General features: G+C 31.6%; 5 protein-coding genes across 6 annotated transcripts in view; 3 read left to right on the forward strand and 2 right to left on the reverse strand.

Annotated features, from left to right (window-relative positions):
• The first annotated feature begins 294 nt into the window (after positions 1 to 294).
• LOC128393266 (integrator complex subunit 4-like) lies at positions 295 to 4040 on the forward strand. Its single transcript, XM_053353409.1, is given in 9 exon segments — positions 295 to 1102; positions 1167 to 1359; positions 1437 to 1611; positions 1753 to 2524; positions 2594 to 2619; positions 2622 to 2686; positions 2778 to 3200; positions 3285 to 3467; positions 3548 to 4040. Coding segments are annotated over 9 exon segments (2691 nt in total). The 5' UTR covers positions 295 to 578; the 3' UTR covers positions 3878 to 4040.
• A 940-nt stretch (positions 4041 to 4980) lies between these two features.
• On the forward strand, positions 4981 to 6580 carry LOC128393286 (clotting factor G beta subunit-like). Its single transcript, XM_053353431.1, has 4 exons — positions 4981 to 5261; positions 5328 to 5412; positions 5484 to 5899; positions 5995 to 6580. The coding sequence occupies exons 1-4, from the start codon at positions 5201 to 5203 to the stop codon at positions 6321 to 6323; spliced, it is 891 nt and encodes a 296-aa protein (XP_053209406.1). The 5' UTR covers positions 4981 to 5200; the 3' UTR covers positions 6324 to 6580.
• Positions 6581 to 6989: 409 nt separating this feature from the next.
• Positions 6990 to 11442, forward strand: LOC128393277 (programmed cell death protein 4-like). Its single transcript, XM_053353420.1, has 5 exons — positions 6990 to 7199; positions 8473 to 8915; positions 9291 to 9716; positions 10016 to 10155; positions 10232 to 11442. The coding sequence occupies exons 1-5, from the start codon at positions 7097 to 7099 to the stop codon at positions 10281 to 10283; spliced, it is 1164 nt and encodes a 387-aa protein (XP_053209395.1). The 5' UTR covers positions 6990 to 7096; the 3' UTR covers positions 10284 to 11442.
• A 588-nt stretch (positions 11443 to 12030) lies between these two features.
• LOC128391665 (geranylgeranyl pyrophosphate synthase-like) lies at positions 12031 to 14635 on the reverse strand. 2 transcript variants are annotated; one of them, XM_053351608.1, is made up of 6 exons: positions 14484 to 14635; positions 13532 to 13682; positions 13381 to 13449; positions 12981 to 13272; positions 12594 to 12908; positions 12031 to 12515 (listed from the first exon to the last, which is right to left on the reverse strand). In XM_053351608.1, the coding sequence occupies exons 2-6, from the start codon at positions 13583 to 13585 to the stop codon at positions 12223 to 12225; spliced, it is 1023 nt and encodes a 340-aa protein (XP_053207583.1). In that variant the 5' UTR covers positions 13586 to 13682; positions 14484 to 14635; the 3' UTR covers positions 12031 to 12222. The 2 variants fall into 2 exon arrangements, with proteins under 2 accessions (XP_053207583.1, XP_053207576.1); XM_053351601.1 differs by lacking the exon at positions 14484 to 14635 and adding an exon at positions 13829 to 14008.
• A 763-nt stretch (positions 14636 to 15398) lies between these two features.
• LOC128391628 (rab3 GTPase-activating protein catalytic subunit-like) overlaps positions 15399 to 17897 on the reverse strand; it is a 35976-nt gene continuing 33477 nt past the window's right edge. Inside the window, exons 8-10 of the mRNA XM_053351549.1 lie at positions 17802 to 17856; positions 17103 to 17259; positions 15399 to 17026 (exon numbers count right to left, since the gene is read on the reverse strand). Of these exons, the coding sequence (XP_053207524.1) occupies positions 15882 to 17026; positions 17103 to 17259; positions 17802 to 17856 (1357 nt within the window). The 3' untranslated portion in view covers positions 15399 to 15881. The remainder of the gene's footprint in view (positions 17027 to 17102; positions 17260 to 17801; positions 17857 to 17897) is intronic.

The raw sequence follows: 17897 nt of genomic DNA on the forward strand, positions 1-17897 counted from the left end.
CCGTTAGCCAATGAAAGAGAAAAAAATTAAAGGCGGTAAATTTAATTTAGAAAAGAATTTTTCTTTTTTCCTTAAATTCGCTATCTAATCAATTCTAATTAAAAATTAATTCCTTAGAACAAATTAATTAACTCATTCTTTTTAATTTAATACAATAGAGTAATTAACACAATTGGAATATTTTATTTCCAATTTGTTAACTAGCGAAGTTTAAATTAACCGCTTTTGGAAATTCTGATTTTCTCTCAATTCTGATTGTTGATTAATAGATGAACTTTCATGTTCCAGTTAATTAGTTGATTGGTTAATTGTTGATTTCATTTGATTATTGTTTATTGATTTTGTAGATAATTAGTTAAACAAAGAAAGAGAATATCAATTAAATAGAAAAGAAAGTGAATCTTAGTGACCCCTTTTATTTTTATTCTCAACTATTCAACTGAAATGTAAACATTGTGATCGAGTTTCTAAAAAATTTTTCATCTTTGTTTTGGTTTCAATTTTGTGATTTAATTGTTTTGATTGATCGATTGGTTATCAGCTTTGGAGATTTGATTTGTGCTTCTCATTTTAGAATCATGGATGACAATAAGTTAGCCTCGATCGTAGAGGAATATTTACCTCTTCTTGGAACTACAAAGGAAAAGCTTGTTATCGGTGAAATATTGACTTCTCTTCTTAAACTGGTTACATCTCATCCATATTCTGGTAATTGGGATTTATTTGTTAAACTAATTAATGCCAGTAAACATTTACTCTTAACCCATTCAAGTAATTTGATTAAGCGTCATTCATTGGCCATGTTGGCTCATCTTGCTCCTGTTGCCAGTGATGTTGGACCAAGTGATTCAACTTTATTAACCACTGAGATGCAAAGTGAATTTCTTGCTATTGTTAAAATCCTCCGAGAGTTTAGTCATTATTTTGATCCTCGAGTTAGATCAGCAGCACTTAATTCACTTTATAGTTTACATCAACGAGGTGCTAAACTTGATATTAGCTTATATTGTGAATTCTGTGAAGGTTTAACTGATGATTATGAAGATTGTCGAATGGCTTCAATAAAGTTAATTGAGGTTTTAAGTCATAGTTATGCTGATTGGTAAGTTAATTGATATTTCTCTTGATTTATGATACTAATCTATTTCATCTTTTCTCTTTTACAGCTTAGTTTGCGTGGAAAAGGGCGATGAGCAAATTCGCTTGGTTGATGATGCTTTCGCTAAATTGTGTTCCATGATGAATGATCTTTCAATTAGAGTTCGAGTTCAAGCTGCTTCTCTTCTTGGTAATTTCACTGATGTCTCACCCGATTTTCTTGAGCAAACTTTAGACAAAAAATTAATGTCCAATCTAAGGGTAAACATTTTAAACTTGCCATTGTTAAAATCTCTTTTAATCCTTTGTAATTTTACTTACAAATTTCACTTTACCAGAAAAAAAGATCAGCTCATGAACGAAGTCGTGAAAACTTTAAATCAGGTGAATGGTCAAGTGGAAAAAAATGGGCTGACGATGCACCTCAAGAGGAATTAGATCCTGAAGCTATAAATCTAATGGATATCGGTGCATGTGGAGCTTTTATTCATGGACTGGAAGATGAATTTCTAGGTAATAATTATAATTATAAATGCCGAGAACAAAATAACCATAAATCAGCCATTTTTTTCCTTTAAATCCCATTTTGTGGTGATAAGTATTTTCGGTATTTCTTAAGCCTAATCTTTTACTTTCTTTTATCCTTATCGACAGAGGTTCGAATGGCTTCCCTTGAGTCTCTCTGTAAATTGGCGATTTCATTTCCTGCTTTTGCTCAACAATCATTAGATTTTATTGTTGACATGTTTAACGATGAAATTGAAGATATCCGCTTAAAAGCAATTCAATGTTTAAGTCGCATTGGTCAACAGAATATTACCCTTCGAGATGACCAGATAGATATTATTTTAGGCGTTTTGGAAGATATGACGATGGATATTAGAGAAGCTCTTCACGATATGCTTGGTAATTGTAAATTATCTTCTAAATTGTCACTTAAATCTTGTATTGATAAGCTTTTGGACAATTTACGACGATACCCGGAGGACAAAAACTCTCTTTGGAAATGTTTTCAAAAATTGGGTTCCAATCATCCTCACCTAGTTGACCCTATCGTCCATGAATTACTGATGATCCATCCTTACTTGGACCTTCCAGAACCTTCATTGGAAGATGATGCTTACATTTCCGTTCTCATATTGGTCTTCAATGCTGCAGCTCTTTGTCCATCCATTACAACTCTATTTCAGCCTCACACCTTCAAACATTATTCTTACCTAAGATATTCATATCCCCAGGAAGTTCCTCATATACCGGACATTGATAGTGGCCTAGAGATGAGACGACATTCGTCTCAACTTTCCGAAAATGTCTCAGAATCAGCGATGAGCTTTCTCTCAGCGATATTTGAACGTATTCGTAACATTATGTCATCTCCATCAGTTTCCTTAGAAACTCAAGCTGCTGTGATAGAGTTATCGATAGGGTAAGAAAAGCTTATAAACTAAATCTTAATCGAATTTACATTAATTTCTTTAATTTCAATTATCTTTAGCGATTTGGAAAACTTTGGTGAAATCGAACCTCAATGTCCCATGCATCCGATTTCTTAAAACAATACTTAAAATGTCAAATGTCACTACGCAAGGTATCAACCGATATGATTTAACAATCAAAGATTAGACAACCAATGGATACAATTTTATTAATTTTCTTTTTATTTGACTAATTTTTTGCAGATTCTATCGAACAACAATTGGATCAATACTTTCCTTCTTTCACCATTACAATCAAATTCATTTCGTTCATCACTCCAACAAATCTTACAAACAACTTTCTGTCTGATTCACCAATTTCATGGACTTGATCCTTTCCACCTTTTCCTGATTCTACAAACTCGAGTTAAAGCCTTGGCCCTCCAGTTAATTGCAGTTATCCATGGAAGTAATCAATCAGCTCTAACTCTATGTGATGCTTTTCTCGAGGAAGTAAAAGCTTTACAAAGTCATCTCAAACTAAATGGTATGGAACCCGATCCTCTAACCAAAGAAATGATCCAAGAAGTAAACAAATTGAGTTCACCAAAACCCGGTTCAGTTGCTCGAGCTCTTCAACCTCTTTTCCTATCATCACCTAAGCTCATAAGTCAAGCGGTTGATTTGGTTAGTATTTTTGTTCCCTAATCATATTCATCCAATTATAATTATCTTTTAACAAATTGCCTTGAATTTGATTTCAATTCGCAGACTCAACTTGTCTCTGGAAGTACAATTGAATATTTAAAACATTTACGAAAATCAAATGCCATCATTAACGAACCCAATGGACGATCAGATAATCCACTTAAATTCACCGCTGGATTAATTTTAACCGTACGATTAGATGCAATTATTTATAATATAAAAGATACAAAAACCATACGACTTATGGTGAGTTTAAATTGAAATTTGTTCTGATTTGCTGTTGAGTCTCATTCTTAACTTTAATTTTCTTATTTTTGTCACAATAGATTCACTCACCCGATCAAACAAATAGCTTTATCCTTCCTAAATTAAGCGATTTCAGAATTTTGGACAATAATAGTAATACTGAACATCATAATTATCGACTACTGACCAACATTTACTTGTCACATTCTGTTTGGACGGAGCCATGTCATGTAAGTGTCAGTATTGTGGCCGATTTCAGGGAATCGGCCTCTTATCTTGGCATTTCACAAACTTGGGCTTCTAAAACGGGATCGGGAATCCGAGCTAAACCAGAAGAAAGTTTAATCATTGAATTATGTAAACCAGTTAAATTATTAATTGCACCCAAACAACACAAGAAAGGTTTCTAAATACAATCAAGCCAAGAGACTAAAACTCAATTCAACCATATTTTGTTATTATTTTAATTGTTCAATTTTCAAGTTGATTGTATGATAAATTTTTCAGCATCAACGATCAAGTTTACCGATTGTAAAATCAATATCAAGAATATAATTTAAACCAATCAAATGATTTGAATTGATTGACAATTAACCGGGGCTTATATTATAAACAGAGTATACAATTAACTGTAATCATTTTCACATTCAGGTGATTTAATCATGATAAAGGGTTAAATTAATCACACAATTCAGATTTTTGATTAATGGGACACTATAATCAACGACAAACTAACAATCAGCAGAATCAACAATTAATCAACCACCCAAGAGACAAAATAATAATATGACCAATCAGTTAATTACTCACCTTTAAAAAGGAAAAATTGATCAAACAATTAAAGTTAACAATGTTGTTGACCATTGATTGTTAACCAATGAAGAAAATGAAAAGTTCAGAGTCAATGAAAATGAAACAATTAAACAAAATGAACCTTAATTAACCGGTAGTTCAACAATCGTAAAAACTTTACACTCAAGTCAATTGGTAACAATTAAGTTTATTAATATACTAATCAATTGGAGTGATAAATAGAAATAATTAGTTGATTGTTGAATCAATAAAAGCTGCTAACTAAATTATTCCTCGTGTAATAATTAAAATGATTAATCATAATTAACCTTGGAATTCAATTGTTTCTGTTTTTTATATATTTGATTTGATTTCGTTATTATTTATTGATTACTTGGCTCGAAATATCAATTTAACGAAAGAGAAAACAATCAAAATGATGAACAATTTAATTTTAATTAACTCATCCTTTTAATCAACTAGAATTGTTAATTTTGACAGAATTGCTTATTAATAGATTGTTGTTAACAGTTATTGTTTTTAATTCTTATTTTAAATTGTTCAAGTTAAATGATAGGTGAACGATTGACTTTCAATTGTGATTAAAATTAATTCTGCGATATCATTGAGGTTAAATTATCAACATTCATCAAGTTAATTTGATCTCTCTCTCTCTCCCTCAGTGAGAATCATTGATTGATAATAAATGAATTAAGTTCCAAGACTAAACTTATACTTGGAATTGGAGATTGATCTAGTAATTAACGTCGCAATAGAACAAAACAATCAAGCAATTAGTTTGATGAAACAGTAAATTAACTTAGCCAGTTGTGTACAGTTAAAGATTAATTAGTTAACATTGAAAGTTTCAATTCGGTTGATCAAGTTAATCAACACACTCTCCTTATTTTCATAACAATTAACTTGTTCCGTTAATCAGGATGAAAATCACCATAACAGTTATACTTTTAATCTCAGTTAATTACGTTCATTCACAATGTGGTAAGTAAATTAAGTTAATTAGATTCGATTTGAGTTGATTATTTCTCTTAATTGTCGGTGGTTTAGATTGTGGACTTGAAGGAATTCGAACTCGAATTTTCAAAGGATCCGTAACTCAAACACATAAATTTCCATGGATTGCTCACATTAGGTAATTTCTTTTTCGCTAATTGTTGATCAGTTTTTCGTGAAAATTCAATAAATCACCAATTCTCCCAATAGATTCACTCGACCGGGCAGTTCATCGTATTCACAATGTGGTGGTTCATTGGTGGACAATCAACATGTAGTGACCGCAGCTCACTGTCTATTTGATTCCAATGGCAATCTGAACCAACCCTCGAACACTCAAGTTTATCTTGGCATTTTGGACAAAAATCGCGACCAGAAAAGAGCCTTAGCCGTCGATGAATATATTTACGATGTTCGTTATACCTCAACCGCACCGATGGACTATGACATCGCCATTTTACGACTAAAAGAGGCCGTTCGATACACAGATACAGTCTCACCAATTTGTATTCCCTCATCAGATGACCAAAACTATCGGACATTAAGTGTCGCTGGCTGGGGTAATATCGACTCAACCGGAGCTGGAAGTCAAGTACTAAGGGAAGTTGATGTAAATTATATTCCAAGTAAGTGAACAAAAAGAAAACGAAAACGAAAATTCTGATCCGTTCGAATTTGAATAACTTATTCGAAACTTTTCCATCTCTCTTTTCTCCGTCAGAATCAACATGTAATGAGATGAAGTATAATTATGTTATCAAGAAGAACAATTTACCGACTTATTTTAGATTCAATATCCAACCAGTTCATGAGAATCACATTTGTGCTTTAAATACACGAACCGGAGGTGATGCTTGTTCGGGAGATTCGGGTGGACCTTTAATGTACAAGAATCCACAAAATAATCGTTGGTATTTGGTTGGTGTTGTTTCTGGTGCTTGGGATCTTTGTGGTGTCGACAGGGGGGTTCCTGGTTTATATACTAATATCTCACCTTATCGGTCAACCATTCAACAATCAGCTGATGGTGTTTGTGTTAAACCTTATTGACCATTTGGATCCAATGGAAAATCAAAGTTCACCAACAAATCTTTAAACAAAGACAAGTTAATTGTATCTGTTTAATTGTTCATCTGTTTCCTTTTCCTTTGTTTCCTTTTATCAGTTAAAAATCATCTAAAAATTCAATTATGTGTCCAAAATCATATTAATTGTCACATCAATTTTAATCAAGATGAAAGCGGAACAATTTAAACAATTATATTTATTCATGTTCCAAATATTTGAATCAAATATTTTACTCGTAATCAATTGTTTACCTTTCTAACAAATCGGACTTACCTTTATTACAATCAATGAAATAAAGTAAAAAATGTAAATTAATTAGCAGATTTCTCACTCTTTGTTAATCATTAACCTCAAGATAATTTAACAATCGACTGTCCAACCAATTTAATATTCAAATCTCCAATAAGTTTCAACGGTTTAACTTTTGAATATTTTATTCTTCCAACAATCAACCCTACAACTAAATCATCACGTAAATTATTGGAAAGAAAGCTAATACTTACATTGAGAACAATTAATTAGGAAAGTTAATCAATTTTCTTTTGCGACAAAGAAAAACAATTAGTTTAAATTCGAACAAAGAGATGGCAGCACATATGAAAAGAACATTGGATAACATTGAGAGTAGAATTTAGATCGTTAATTCACTTTTGTTTCTTTTGCTGTTTGTTGTGTCTCTCTTTTTCCTCTCTTTTTCTTTCTCGACAAAATACAATCAACTTTAATTTCTTTAAATATTATTCGACAATATCACCATGTCTTCAGCTCCTAATGCCGTAGTTCTTAACGAATTGAAACTAAAATCAAAAAACAGTCGACGGTCCAGAGGAAGGTATGGACGAGGTTTGCCTAAGAAAGGTAAAGTCACGTAGACAAAAATTCTATGTTTTTATTTTCTATTTATTTCTCTTTCTAACTGTTGTTGTTGTTGTTAATTTTATTTTCGCTTTTTGTCCTTAATCTTTTGTTCAATTATCACCTGTTGTCGCCTGTTTTTTCCCAGTTTTTATTAATCTTTGATTATCATTCTAACCTGGTTGATTCTCACTTTCTTTCAACAATTATTTCTTTTTCCTTTGTTCTTTTCTTTTTTTCTGGTTAGTCTCTTTACTTTCTTCTGCTTCTTTTTGCTATTGTTGTTGTTGTTGTTTTTATCTATGTTAATTCATTGAATCTTCATGATGATGATAATGATGATGATGAGATTCTTTCTAATCTTGTTTTTCTCTTTATTTACCTTGTTGTTACTCTCTGAGTTTGTCTTGACTTCTATTACTGGTTCTCTTTGTCTTGGTCTAGTTTCTCAAATATCTGGAGTAGCTTGTTGCTGATTTTTTCTTCAGGTTAATTTGATATTTTTTCTTTTAATTCACTTGACAACAAGTTGTTCAAATTGCCAGGGCATTAGCCTTCAATGGAACAGTTTTTGATAGTGTTATTAATCAAATCGTATTGTTGTTTTCAATTGTTTTTTTTATTTTTCTCTATTTTTTTCTCTTTCTCTTTCTCCATACAGTCTCCATGTTTTTTTCCCCGTTTCATTTAGTAGAGAGACAACTGATGTTTTTGTTATTCAGGAAGAGAGAATAATGGAGATGGCAAGAGAAAGAGAGAATAAATGAAAGAGTCTCTGTGTTTTTCTCCTCACTGTCTTTTCACCTTTCGCCAATTTTCTCGGTCTTTCTTTAAGTTTCTTTCTATTCTTTTAATTCTTCTCTGTCTAACTTTCTTTCCAACTTTTTCTGTCTTTCTTTTTGTTTCTCTGTCTTATTGCACAATCTTTTACTGAAATAGCTTTCTCTTAATTTCGATTGATCGGTTGTTTGTTTGCTGTTTCTTTTTCAAGGTCACTCTCAATATATTTCTCCTCTTTCCTTTCCCATACTCCCACTTTCTACTCTTGCTCCGTCGTCATATTTGACTGAATTTCAGTGAAATCATCACATGATATTGTTAACAAATATTATATTCCAAATAATTTAGTTACATGTTGTAGATAATGATAGTGTTGTTTTTATGTTTAACTCTTTAGATTACACTTTTCTTTTTCTCTTTTGGATTTTGTTGACTGAATTTGTTCACTAATAACTAAAGTTTTCTTATTCTCTTTATAATTGATTCCACTATTAAGGTGGTGCTGGTGGTAAAGGTACATGGGGAAGACTTGGATCTGAACTTGTTGGAGTTGAACGTGGACTTGAGGATCCCCATGATCCTAACTACGATTCTGAGACTGAAGAAAACTGCAAATTAGATGTTATCACTCCACCTCTTGAAGAGAATGAAATTGAAAAATATGTTAAACCGATAATTCATGAATACTTTGAACATGGTGACACGGAAGAAGTGGCAATATCATTGGAAGAACTCAATTTGGGTGAACACTTCCATCAAGTTCTTGTCATTATTGTTTCCGTTGCAATGGAACGAAAAGCTTCTCACAGAGAAATGGCTTCAGTTCTAATTTCTGATCTCTATGCGAGACTTCTCCTTGAAGAAGATTATGAGCGTGGATTTGAAGTTCTCCTCCAAAGTCTTTCAGACATGATACTTGATACACCTCAGGCAGCTACGGTTAGTTATCCACATTTATCCATCTTTTTTTACCTTAATCCGTTTCTCTAACCGGATAATCCAGTTGATCTTACAAAATGATTATCATTAACCGGCTATCTTTGTTTACTTTGTTTACCTCCATCTCCTGAAGGCTGAACACTGTTTCTCTTGTTTATTCAACTTCAAATCTATAGCCAAAGGCTATTACTCAGATTAATGAATTTAATTCTGTTACATCAGTTTTTTTTCTTCATCCTTCAAACGTGATACTTTCATTAGTTATTTTCTCAACAGTAGTTCATCATATGATTTCTCTTTTCATTTATGAATAACAATAGTTGAACTTTTTTTTCTTTTTCTCTTTTTTCAACTATTTTTATTCAATTAATTTAGGTTCTTGGTAATTTCATTGCAAGAGCAGTTGCTGATGATTGTATTCCTCCCAAATTTGTTCAAAGCTACGTGGCCAATGATGAAAATGCTCGGCAAGCTATGGAACATGCCAGTTCTCTGCTTAATATGAAGCATGGTTTGGTGAAATTGGACAGTGTTTGGGGTGTTAGTGGTGGCATGAGGCCAGTGAAATATCTCATTCGTAAGATTCAACTTCTCCTCCGAGAGTACGTCTCATCACAAGACATTGATGAAGCCACTCGATGTCTCATGGAACTTGAAGTTCCTCATTTTTACCACGAATTCGTTTATGAAGCCATAACCATGGCTATTGAGGACATGAGTGACAATGTCGGCGATCTAATCCTCAAACTGCTCAAATCTTTAACCGATGCAGTAGTTGTCACCGTCGATCAACTCAAAAATGTAAGTAAACCCGTAATCAAAATTGATTGGCAATCATCACTATTGCAAGAAATAAAAACGTAACACTCGATGGCATAATTAACCATTAAGTTATTTTCTTGACTATTAAAAAGTGGTTTAAATTAGTTGTTTAATCAAATTAGTATTACGATTGTTATTCAAATTTATATTCAACTGTTGAATCAATAGTTGAATCTAAATAATGATCATTCTTTACTCAGCAGCATAACATTATCCAACATAACAAGTTTATTAACATTGATCAATTGATTAATTCTGTTTATCAACATTAATTACAGGGCTTTAATCGTGTTTACGAGGAAATGCCTGATATCTGCATCGACGTTCCCCTTGCTTATCAAATTTTGGAGAAATTTGTTAACAAGGCTGTTGCATTGGGCTTCATACCAACCGAAATAGTCAAAGCTATGCCTTCAAGGTAAAACTATTATCTGTTTTATTTTATTAATTAGCAATTCTCTAATCATTTTTTATTGATGTTTATCTTCTTTCAGAGGCCGAAAACGATTTGTTTCCGAAGGAGACGGAGGCAAATTCAAAATCTAAGCCAACAAATGCCACCAGTCACAAAAAATACAGCAAATCAAAAATATACTCCCCATTACATCCTAATTCATCTCAAGCTTCACTTTCTATCTCGATATCTTCCACTGGTTGTTTTTGGGGACCTTTATTATGATCCAGTTGATTTTTCTCTTTTTTCTTTATCTCTCAGTGCTTCTGAACGAGTTTCTTCTTTTGGCGAACTATGACATGACCTTATTTTCGAATTACCATAAAGACAAAAGACTCAGTAAGACTATCTCACAGCTCTTACAAAGCATGTTAATCAATGACAATGGAAACCGGATCAACGAAAATCAAATCGTTACCACTTTGAATTTCAATTTTCCTTCTTTTTTTTGAACAACCCTATTGACCATTGTAAACCCTTCACCCCTTCTTGACCAATACCCTCTTTCCCTTTAAACTATTGAATTAATTTAGATGTTAATTACCCAGATAGTGTTAGAATCAACTGATCCTTTCATCTTCCTTGATTGTCGAGTCTTATGCATACTTTATATCATTTTCGATGAATTTTGCTTTTCCGGGGATGGAATTTTTTTCATTGATTTGATTGTATGTTCTTTCATATTAGTCCTTTTTTTTTGAGATTTTCTGCTATTCGAATGTTTAACTCTTCTCCTTTTCCTAATCTTTCCACAAACTTGTTGTAATCTCTCTGTTTCTGATTCATTCATATCAACTGAATGAATTCTCATTCTCTGACCTCAACACGAGCACTTTTCAACACAAACAAAGTCAAAAACATAATTAGGGATTTCTAGGAGAAAAATAATAATAGAAATTGAAACAAAGCAAAAAAAAATACAAGTCATTACGGTTATATTATTATTAATTCTGACTCATTTTGTGATGAAAATTGCTCATTTATCTAAGACCTTATGCCCTCATTGCCCCTTTCCTTCAATATGGTGATAATGTTTACAACAATCAACTTAAAGTAATTTAATGATCAAGGAAACAACAAAAAAATGTTTATCTTTTCCACCTTCCCCTTTCTCACTCTCTGATTTTCCATCATCGTCATCTTAATTCTCGCGGAAAATGCTGAAAGACACAAAAAATTAACAAGCAACATGAAAAACTTGTACAAATAAACCCAAAAAAAAATTAAATATAAATATATATATATAAACAACGATTCAGTGTTGCTAATTGATTCAAATTCGAGTGCTAATTATAATCATTGACCGAAAATGAAAAATTCTGATGAAATCTGGTCGGTAAGTCTCAAGATCTCCATGAGGTCAACATGTTCACTTTTAGGTTATTTGATTAGTTATTGATTAGGTTAGGTTAATTGACTTAATTGTTCAAATAATTGTTTCTCTGATTATATGAAGATACTTTTTACTGCTAAGGGACACGATTGGTAATGAAGACCCTGAGGGTAAAAACAATCAAACTGTAACTCAATTAGATGGACGAAAAGTGTGGACAGTTGATTAGTCCAATCTTGGACTTTTCTTTCATATATTACCATTAAATGAGCACTAATTTGTCTTGTCACAAAGTGTCACTTTTACTAACAAGAGTAAGATTGTTGATTTATTAAATTAATCAATTGGGGAAAAAACCACAATCGCAAATGAACCTGTTGACCTGACGGACTCTTATTACATTATTAATTCATTGTATTATTTAGTCAAGTTTAACTAATTAATCATTTAAAGGCAATGGCAAACTTAAATTGTGAATGAATTAATTGAATTTGAAAGACAATTGATTAATTGTTAGAATGAATTTTCAACATTTATTGGTAAACAATTGCATGGAAATTTAAAACTCTCCCATGAGATGGAAATAATTGGTCTTCAATTTGGTTACAATTGACTTGGAAATTAGAATTGGTGAATTAGCTGATTGTTAGAATAACAAAGTGGAGAGAGCTCAATTTAAGATTGGAATCAAATTGGAATTAAAAAAGACCCGATGAACTCGCTTTTTCCTCTTCATCTTCTTCTGATTCAGATTCTGGTTCTGGTTCACGTTTTTTGGATTTTTTCTTTGGCTTTTTCTCAGGTTTGATTTTCAAAAATTCCAAAACTTTCATGACTAAATCATTACCACCAAGTTTTTCACACTCTTCACGAGCTTGTTTATCGTATCGTTCAAGAGTCTCCCTGGTATATTTAAATGAACCCAATTCCTCAAGCACATCAACAGCTAACTTTTTCATTCCACTTTCTTTAGGACGTTTTCGGACAATATCTGATAATAAACAGGAAACAAAGAGAAATACATTAAAAATAAACAATTGTTATCATCCAATTGGGATAATTAACTTACTCGCAATTGTAGTTTTATCGGGATAACTTTTGATCGCATGAACCACAGGGAAGGAAAATTTTCCCTCCGACAAATCCTCACAGTAGCTCTTATTTTCAGAGTATTCCCTGGACGTTAGGTTATTGTAATCATCACGAATTTGAAAAATTACACCTAATAGGAAAATCATCTGAGTTAAATCCTGTTTGTTTTTACTAAACAATTGCATCAATTTAACACCGAGACCAAAAAGACCACCGGTTTTCAGGCTAATCATTTCAGTGTATTCAGCTTCAGATGGACAAACGAAACTATCTCTCCAATAAATTTCCAAACCTAATCAGAGAGAGAAAAAAAACAATCGATTAATTGTTGAACCATTAAGATTATAGTCGAAATCAATCTAACCTTGTCCTCTATGTAATTCCAACATTTGCTGAGTGTAGATTTTAACTGCTTCAGTTACTTCATCATGAGGTAATTCAGTGATGATTTTGTGTAAGGCTAAAAAGTAAATGTAATTGGCACAGTTAATTGTTGTCGCAAGTCCATAGACATTATGAGCTACAGGTATTCCTCTTCTCAAGGTTGAATCATCTTCAATATCATCAATTAGAATACTGGAATTGTGTAACAATTCAATAATCTCTCCAATCTTTACGAGAACCTCCTCAGGAACCTGAAGCCATTCATTGAAAGCCTGAGAGAAAGTGAGAGAGAGAGAGCAAGATACAATTAAGAACAGATCAATTAATCTCTGTACCATTGTACCGACACACCTTAAACACGTGAAGAGAAAAAAACTTACTCTAATCAATCGGGTTCTAATTTGTTTACCAGTTCTCGATGTAATATAATCATAAGGTTCCAAGAACAACTAAATGAAGGAGAGAAAACAGAAAAAAAAGAAACAATCAAATCACAATTGAATCTCACATGGTAAGTAAATAGATTCACACTTTTTTCTCGTGGTTCCAATTGGGTGATGGTTCAACTTCAACATTCAAAGCCATGGTGATTTCTCAGGAAAAGGTAACTAGTTTGATCACGAATTAATTAGTAGTGGATTGATTATCTAAATGGTCCGATGTAAAGTACAATCGAGAAAATCTGTTAAAAAGTATAAGAGAAAAGGATGAAAATTAGATGATCACAATTAGCACATGAAGATCACAATTAATGGAGCAAATTAAAAGGTTTCAACAAGTAAAAAGATAAACATAGATATTGATTAGGGTGGAGAAAGAAACAATTACCTGTGATAATAGGAACTAATTAAATTGTGGTTGACAAGAAAATTACAGAGCAACTGATTAGAAATGAAAAGAAAACCAATTCTTATATATTTGGGTTAAAACTCAAGGGACACAAACAAAGTTACGCAATTAATCAGTTGTTCATCTCTAATTGGATGATCACATCGATTTCCTAATCCATTTTAAAGTCTAAATTGTTGAGTAATTAAAATTACCTAATCACTTTTGGAAAGAAAAAAAAAAGTAAACAAACAAACAGAAAGAAAGACAATAACATTCACTTTCTTTTTTCTCTCTGTCAACAGCTGATCGGTTTTCTAAAAATTATCTTACTGATTTTTTGTTAATTTCTAATTTTAATTTGATTTCGTAATTTTTTTCTTTTCCCAATGGTTTACAGTTAATTGTTGTGAAATTCAATCTATTTGATAGTCTTGGGCAATTTTAGTTCTTTGCCTTTGCGATTAAATCAGTTGATTGTTGGAGGAATTTTGTTTCCCTTCTAATACATTTTCTTATGTTTTTGATTGTTGGGCAATTAAAAGAGATCATGGAACGTGATTTAGCAATTTAGATTCTCTAATTTAATGTTTCACTTTAGATTATTTGGATTTGGACAATTGGATTGGATTAGGTTTGATGTTAATTGTCTTACCTTTCGGTTTCTATGTTGATTGTGGTGAAAAGTTGATTTTAATTTTGTGGAATCAAATTAACAATTTGGACTATTAAAACACTTTGATTAAACTGTTAACCAAGTTAAAGTTAAATTGTTGAGCGAGTTTATTCAAGTAAACGGATTGATTGGTTAAGTTTAATTGCTGATTCTGATTTCAATGATTTAGCTTTTCAAGAGGTTTCAGTAATCAATATCTTCACCAGTAAATTTAGTTCAATTAAGAGTCTGTTGGAAAGAGATCACAATCAACTAATTATTGATTCCAAATCAAATCAGACTGATTGTTGAAAAGCCTGAAAACAGATCTTAATTGTAATTAATTATCATAAGAGTTTCTAACAAATATCAGTATAGTTAATTACTGATTAGATAATCAAGACAATTATGAAATCAGCGTTAATTTCAACAATCGTAATCAAATGAAAGGAGGAAAAAAATTGAAATTTAATCATTAATCTGACAGTTTAATCAGTTTTAATTTAATTTTTTGATTAATTAAACAAAACAAACAAGGAATTGAATATTAACTGATTATCTTTGATGCTTTTAACTATTCAATTAATGAGTTAATCAATTGATTTAAGACAAGAAGCCAGAAATTGATTAACAATTTAAAATCCAAATTAACCTTTCCTTTCAAATTAAATGATACATTCAAGATCAAGTTAATTACAATTTAAGATCTAATAATTATCCTGATTACAATTTAAAATTAGCTCTTATTTTTCATATCAAATCCAATATCAGAAAACAATTAACAATCAAATGTTAATTGTTCATAAATATTTAATAATCTAAACATAGAGAAGTGAATTAATTTATCATCAATGAAATTAAATAACAAAAAAACTCAACATAGTAACAATTTAATTGTTTGGATAAATCAAATAATCAAGTGAACAAAAAGTTTGTTGTTTTTATTTAATTTTAATTAAAACGTAAACACGATTGAAGTTAATTGTGATTAACTTAAAGTTTCATGTTCCTGTGTGTGTGTACAATTATCATCATCATTAGAAAGTGTAACTTATTTAATTGTTGCAATTAAATCAAATGATTATCATTAATTGTAAAAGTATGTGCATTAACCTTTAACGTTTCAATTACAAAGTCAATGTACATTTGATTAATGAATTTTGATGATTAACCAACAAAAGAAAAGATAATCAAGATTTGATTAGTGATAGAAAATAGTAAATTAATTAATCAGTTGATTAAACACTTAAAAGCCAATTCGTTGATCAGAATAACTTGTAGTTGATGAAAATTCAAAATGATTATAAAATATAAACTTTTTCATAGGAAACAATATAAATCTTGATTAGAGACAAATGATTAACTTTAAAGGTAAAGTTAATTGTTGATTTAATTTAATTATCTGAACAATGTATCCTGACAGAAAGCACCGGAGACTCTGAATTCATTTGGAGTGATTAAAGCAAACATCCGTTGAGGTAAAGGTTTGGAAGTGACCGAAGGCCTTGGACAGGTAGTTCGAAGTACGTATTCCTTGGCCAGTGGAGGTGGAAGGTCAGATTTATCGTAAACCCGAACAGCCCTTTCGCCGACTGTGGTTTGCTCCTCATAAAGAGCTCGACTTGATTCCGTGAACAATTTAACCAGCAATTTACCAAGAATACCCTTTGATCCACCAGCAACTTCCATCTCCTTTTCTTGAGTTAATCCCAAGATTAAAGGATTAAGCATATTCCAAATAGATGATGTTGGTGATAATGAGATTGTCTCACTAGTTATCTCATCAGTGGATGATGATGATGATGATGATAATTCCGCTGCCATGTTCAACAATCGTCTTAACGTTTCAATTTTTACCAAACGAGTTTCCAGATTACCCAAGATCGTTAAACATTTATCATAATCACCCGATGAACAATTTCTTGTTAAATCCGTTAAATTAATCGCTAATTCTGATTCAGTATAGCCTAAAGTTTCAATTCGATTGATTAATTGACTTGTACCACAGTGGATTAAACAAGGAGCCAGGTAATTAATTAAACCGGTACAGGTAAGAGATGCAAATGAGTGTAAAACTTTTTCCGCTTCTTTGGTATAATCAAACAGAACCTTTTGTCGAACCACTGGAACGGGTTTGGCCGATTCCCAGACTTCTCTCCACATGTTACCTGGTGTTTCCATTCGTGCCGATAATTTACCTCGAGATGAAGAAGAAGAAGATGATGATTGATCATCTTCTAGAATAAAATCTCTCGGTGAATGCCAACGAACAAAATCTTCCAACATACAACCCGGATTAGCCGATTTGAAAGCTTCCATATCAGAGATTAATTGAGCCGATTGCATTCGAGCCCTAAGGGCAGCTCCTTCCGTTGTGGTTCCTAATTGAGCAAGAATCTGAACTTGTTCCATCATCATGTCTTCCGTCATCGGCGCTGGATCTTGAGTTATTGGTACAAACAAAGGTTCATCGTTGGAAATGAGTGTTAATCCATTTAATTGGTGAGATCGACCTTCGGCCTGAAGTAATGATCGTTTTCCTCCTATTCAATACAAGATAAAATAATAACAATTATCATGATTAGTTAATTGTTGTAGCAAGTTAATTCTCAGCCTTACCTTGATTGAATTCATCTTCATCTTCAATTGCATCAAAAAATTCATCCTCAGAATTATTTTCATCTCCATTATCATTTCTGGTTATTATTTTTCTTCCTGAATCACTTTGAGTGATAATTTCTCGCTTCCTTTTCTGTTGGATGCAACAATTTAACATCTACATGATGATGATTAAGATAAATGATTGTTAAGAAAACGAAACAATTACAATTAAGAGCCATATTAATATGTAGATAAATTAAGTTATCACGAATTAATAATAACAATTTACATGGGAAAGAGTAAATCAACAACTGAGAAGGTGAACAAATTAATGAACAATTTAAATTGTAGGAATAAATTAACTAAATCATTAAAGAGTAAATCATTGTGTCTTTAAAAGTTTTAACAACTTAATCAGTTTTCGTTTTATATGTTAAGATATTGATTAGATTAAATTGATAATTGGATCAAATTAAGATGTAATTGTAATTATGTACTAGAAGATTAATTAAATCATTAAAAGTGAAACTTAATTAAGTTAAATTACCACTTGAGACAAACAGAAACATTGTATTGATACACGACAATTAACTAGTCACGATGATTGTAAAGATGATTAAACTGTCTAGGAAACAACAACAATTTAAATAATCATATTTATCACCTGGTAATTAAACTTAATTTGCAACAATTAACTAATTATTTGCAGTATCTTACCTGGAGCTTTTGATTTAATAGACAAGTTGAAAGATCGGGTGAAACAATTTCCAAACTGAGGACAATTAAAAATGAACAACAATTAGAATGGATCAA

This window comes from Panonychus citri, unplaced genomic scaffold, assembly GCF_014898815.1.
Source record: "Panonychus citri isolate SS breed McGregor unplaced genomic scaffold, ASM1489881v1 Contig00011, whole genome shotgun sequence".
Classification (NCBI taxonomy): domain Eukaryota; kingdom Metazoa; phylum Arthropoda; class Arachnida; order Trombidiformes; family Tetranychidae; genus Panonychus; species Panonychus citri.